General features: G+C 64.9%; 1 protein-coding gene across 1 annotated transcript in view; it reads left to right on the top strand.

Annotated features, from left to right (window-relative positions):
• Positions 1-653: 653 nt before the first annotated feature.
• DTX1 (deltex E3 ubiquitin ligase 1) overlaps positions 654-3821 on the top strand; it is a 12733-nt gene continuing 9565 nt past the window's right edge. The window contains exon 1 of the mRNA XM_017839693.1: positions 654-958. Coding sequence (XP_017695182.1) covers positions 700-958 — 259 coding nt within the window. The 5' untranslated portion in view covers positions 654-699. The remainder of the gene's footprint in view (positions 959-3821) is intronic.

The raw sequence follows: 3821 nt of genomic DNA, 5'->3' as shown, positions 1-3821 counted from the left end.
CGGGCTCGTGAGACCCCCGGCAGCCCCCCAGGGCCGCCAGAGGGGTGGCCTGTCCCCCCCACGTCCCTCTCGTCCCCGCTGTGGTGCTGGAGGCCAGCAGCCGGCCGGGGCTGGCAAACAGCCCGTGCTGCCAGGGCTGCGGGCACCGCGGCCTCGCTGCCCGCCGGCTCCGGGGGAGACGGGGACGGTCCCCCAGCTGGCACCCGGCTGGCGGTACCCGGGGTGACCCGCCCGTGGCCCTGTTTTGCAGGTGACACCCCCCTCCTTCACCGGGCGGCGGGAGCGGCCGTGGAGCCGCCGAGGACGTGGGCCGAGCGGCAGGACACGAGGAGGAAGAGGAGGAGTGGGTGTCTCGTCTCGGGGACAGCACCGTGGCCGCTTGTCCCCACCGCCGTCCGCAGCCGCCGCCATCCTCGAGCCGACGCGGTCCGTGAGGTCCCGGTGAGGCTTTTGGGAGCCTGAGCCCTGCCAGCGCCGCGGGGAGAAGGAAGAGCCGAGGAAGACGCGCCGGGTGATGGATGGCCCCTGCCCCGCGCGGCGGCCCCGGGGGAGCGGCCCCGGGCGGCTCGGGGACCTCGGGGCCCTGGCTGGCAGCGCCCGCCTTCGCTGAGCCCCGCGGAAGGGCTTGGGGGGCCTCCGGGTGACCCCCCGGTCCCCGAGCCGGGCCGGGCAGTGGGGCCAAGCCGCCGCACCCCCGGCATGGCCCGGCAGGGCTCGGGGGCCATGCTGCCCTCGGGGGGCCTGGGCTTCCCCCCGCAGAACCTGGCCCGCGTGGTGGTGTGGGAGTGGCTGAACGAGCACGGGCGCTGGCGGCCCTACTCGGCCGCCGTGTGCCACCACATCGAGAACGTGCTGAAGGAGGACGCCCGCGGGTCCGTGGTGCTGGGCCAGGTCGATGTCCAGCTGGCCCCCTACGTCATCGACCTCCAGTCCATGCACCAGTTCCGGCAGGACACGGGTAAGGGGCTGGCACCGAGCCAGGGACATCCAGCCACCGAGTCACGCAGTCATCCTTCCATCCCTCCATCCTTCCATCCTTCCATCCTTCCATCCTTCTGTCCCTCTATCCTTCTATCCTTCCATCCTTCCATCCCTCCATCCTTCTGTCCCTCCATCCTTCTATCCCTCCATCCTTCTGTCCCTCCATCCTTCTATCCCTCCATCCTTCCATCCATCCATCCATCCACCCATCCATCATTCCCTCTCTCCCTCCCTCCTTCCATCTCTTCGTCCTTCCATCCACTTGTACACCTCTCCCTCCCTCCTTACATCATTCCATTCCTCCATGCTTCCATCCATTTTTCCATCTGTCCATCCATCCATCCCTCCATGCCTCCATTCTTCCATCCATTCATCCCTCCATCCTTACATCCTTCCTTACATCCCTCCATCCTTTCATCTCTCTGTGTGTATGTCTGTTGTTCCTTTCATCTGTCTGTCCAGCTGTCCCTTCCTCCATGAATCTGTCACTGTTTGTCTGTCATTCCATCCATCCATCCATCCATCCACCCGTCCATCCATCCAGCCACCCCCTCATCCTTCCTTCCCTCCCTGTGTTTCTCTGCTTACTGGTCTGTTGCTTCATTCCCACATCCATCCATCCCTTCATCCCCCCCTCCCTCCATCCCTCCATTCCTCCCTCCATCTGTCCATCCATCTGTCCCTCCCGTTCCCTCTCTCCTCTCCTCGCCCTGCTGGGCTCTGGTCCCCCCATGGACCTCTCCAGGCTCTTCCTGCTCTTTCCTTTCCCTCTCCATCCTGGACCTACACCCTGAAGGGATCTGTCCCCACATCCCTCCATCCCCTCTCCCCACTGGGGCTGCTGTGCTGGGTGGTGTGTCCCATTATCCCACTGTCCACTCATCTTCCCCTCAAAGCTGCTCCGTGTGGGATCCCCCCGGGACTGGGCAGGCCCCAGTTTGGGCACTGGGAGCTGTGGTGGGCACTGGGCTGGTTGCAGATGCGTGGCTGTGCTGGTTGGTGCTGCAGCAGCACATCCAGGCCACGGATCCTGTGGGAAATCAGAGCTGGTCCCACACTGGGACCAAGCCCAGACCCCGTTAAATGTGTCCCCGTCACGGTGTGACCCATTAAACCGGCGTGTGCCAGCTGTGCCACGGGGGATGTGCCATTCTGGGTGCTTCCCTGCCCATCCCTGCACCCCTACCAAGGGCAGGATCCGGCTGCAGGCCAGGCAGAGCAGGCAGGGACCTGCCACACATGGGGTGACACCCCCAGCTCCCAATAGACTGGCCTTGGGATGCCCCAGAGCGGGACCCCCCTGGCTGTGCCACCTCAGCCCGGCCACCAGTGCCACTGTCACCGTCACCAGTGATGCCAAATGACCCCAAACGAGGACGTGGCTCCTGCCAGGGGCTGGGGACAGCGATGGGGACAAAGCCAGGGACCTGCCCCCTGCCTCTGCCATCCAGCCTGGCTCGGAGTCGGTCTCCAGCCGGTCACGGACTTGGCAAAGGGCAGCTTGGCACCGGCAGCCCTGAGTCAGCACAGACCCCGCGGGTCGTGCCGGTGCCCGCACTGACGCAGAGCTGCAGGAGCCACCGGGACACCCTGGCTGTCCCCGTGCCACCTCCTGCCAGCTTTGGCCAGGGCCCATCCTCTGACAGCATCCCATGGCTGCGGTGCTGGGAGATCCCTGGGAATGTGTGCCTGAGGTGGGGCCACAGCAGGGTTTGGGGTGAGGTCTCTGCTGGGCGCATTCCCGGGATGTTCCTGGTACCACAGTCCCTGTGCCAGCAGGGCTTGGGGACAGGGGTGCTGGGAGAGGGGCCCTGCTGTGCCCAGGGCTGGCACGGGAGGGGACAGGGCCCCTCAGCATCGCGGTCTCCATGTGCCCCATCCCCGTATCCATCTCTGTCCATCATCTCTTCCCGTGGGTGAGGCCCAGGGGTTGGAGGCTGTCCCGTGCCTTGTGGTGCTTGGGGACACGAGGGTCCCCTGGTCTGAGGGTGCCTGCTGTGACATGGGGACACGGGGAAGGTGGGCAGGGGGCTCCTCGGCCCATCCCAAACCCCCCGGGGAGGGAGAAACCCAGTGATGGAATGAAACGAGGTGACCCCGTTCCGAGAGCAGGGACACGTGTCCCCTCCCGGTGGCCCTGGGGACACTGGCTCGGTCCTGTGGCTCCTGCAAGGCTGGGGGGGTGGGCAGGGGCTGGGGGGGCTGGGGACAGCTGGTGGCCCTTGGGGACATGGAGCTGAGTGTGGGGACACGGGCTTGGGATGGGGAATCTTCCCACAACCCCTGTGGGATGGGGATGTGAGGGACAGGGGGATGTGGGATGGGGATGTGAGTGAGCAGGAGGATGCGGGATTTGGGATGGAGATATGAGCAGACAGGGGGATTTGGGATGTGAGGGACATGGGTATGGGATTTGGGATGGAGATGTGAGGGGCCAGAGGGTGTGGGATTTGGGATGTGAGGGACAGGGGGATGTGGGATTTGGGGATGTGAGGGGCTGGGGGGTGTGGGATTTGGGATGGGGATGTGAGGGATAGAGGGATATGGGATGTGGGATGGGGATGTGAGGGACAGAGGGGACTGGATTTGGGATGGGAATGTGAGAGGTAGAAGGATGTGGGATGGGGACGTTAGGGACAGGGGGATGTGGGATTTGGGATGGGGCTGTGAGCAGACAGGGGGATGTGGGATTTGGGATGGGGCTGTGAGCAGACAGGGGGATGTGGGATTTGGGATGGGGATGTGAGCAGGTGGGGGATGTGGGATTTGGGATGGGGATGTGAGCAGGTGGGGGATGTGGGATACAGTTGCAAGGACCGATGGATACGGGATGCGTATGT

This window comes from Lepidothrix coronata, unplaced genomic scaffold (assembly GCF_001604755.1).
Source record: "Lepidothrix coronata isolate B3197 unplaced genomic scaffold, Lepidothrix_coronata-1.0 Scaffold458, whole genome shotgun sequence".
NCBI classification, from domain to species: domain Eukaryota; kingdom Metazoa; phylum Chordata; class Aves; order Passeriformes; family Pipridae; genus Lepidothrix; species Lepidothrix coronata.
Note: the sequence above shows the minus strand (reverse complement) of the source record. Positions and strands in the feature narration are given on the sequence as shown.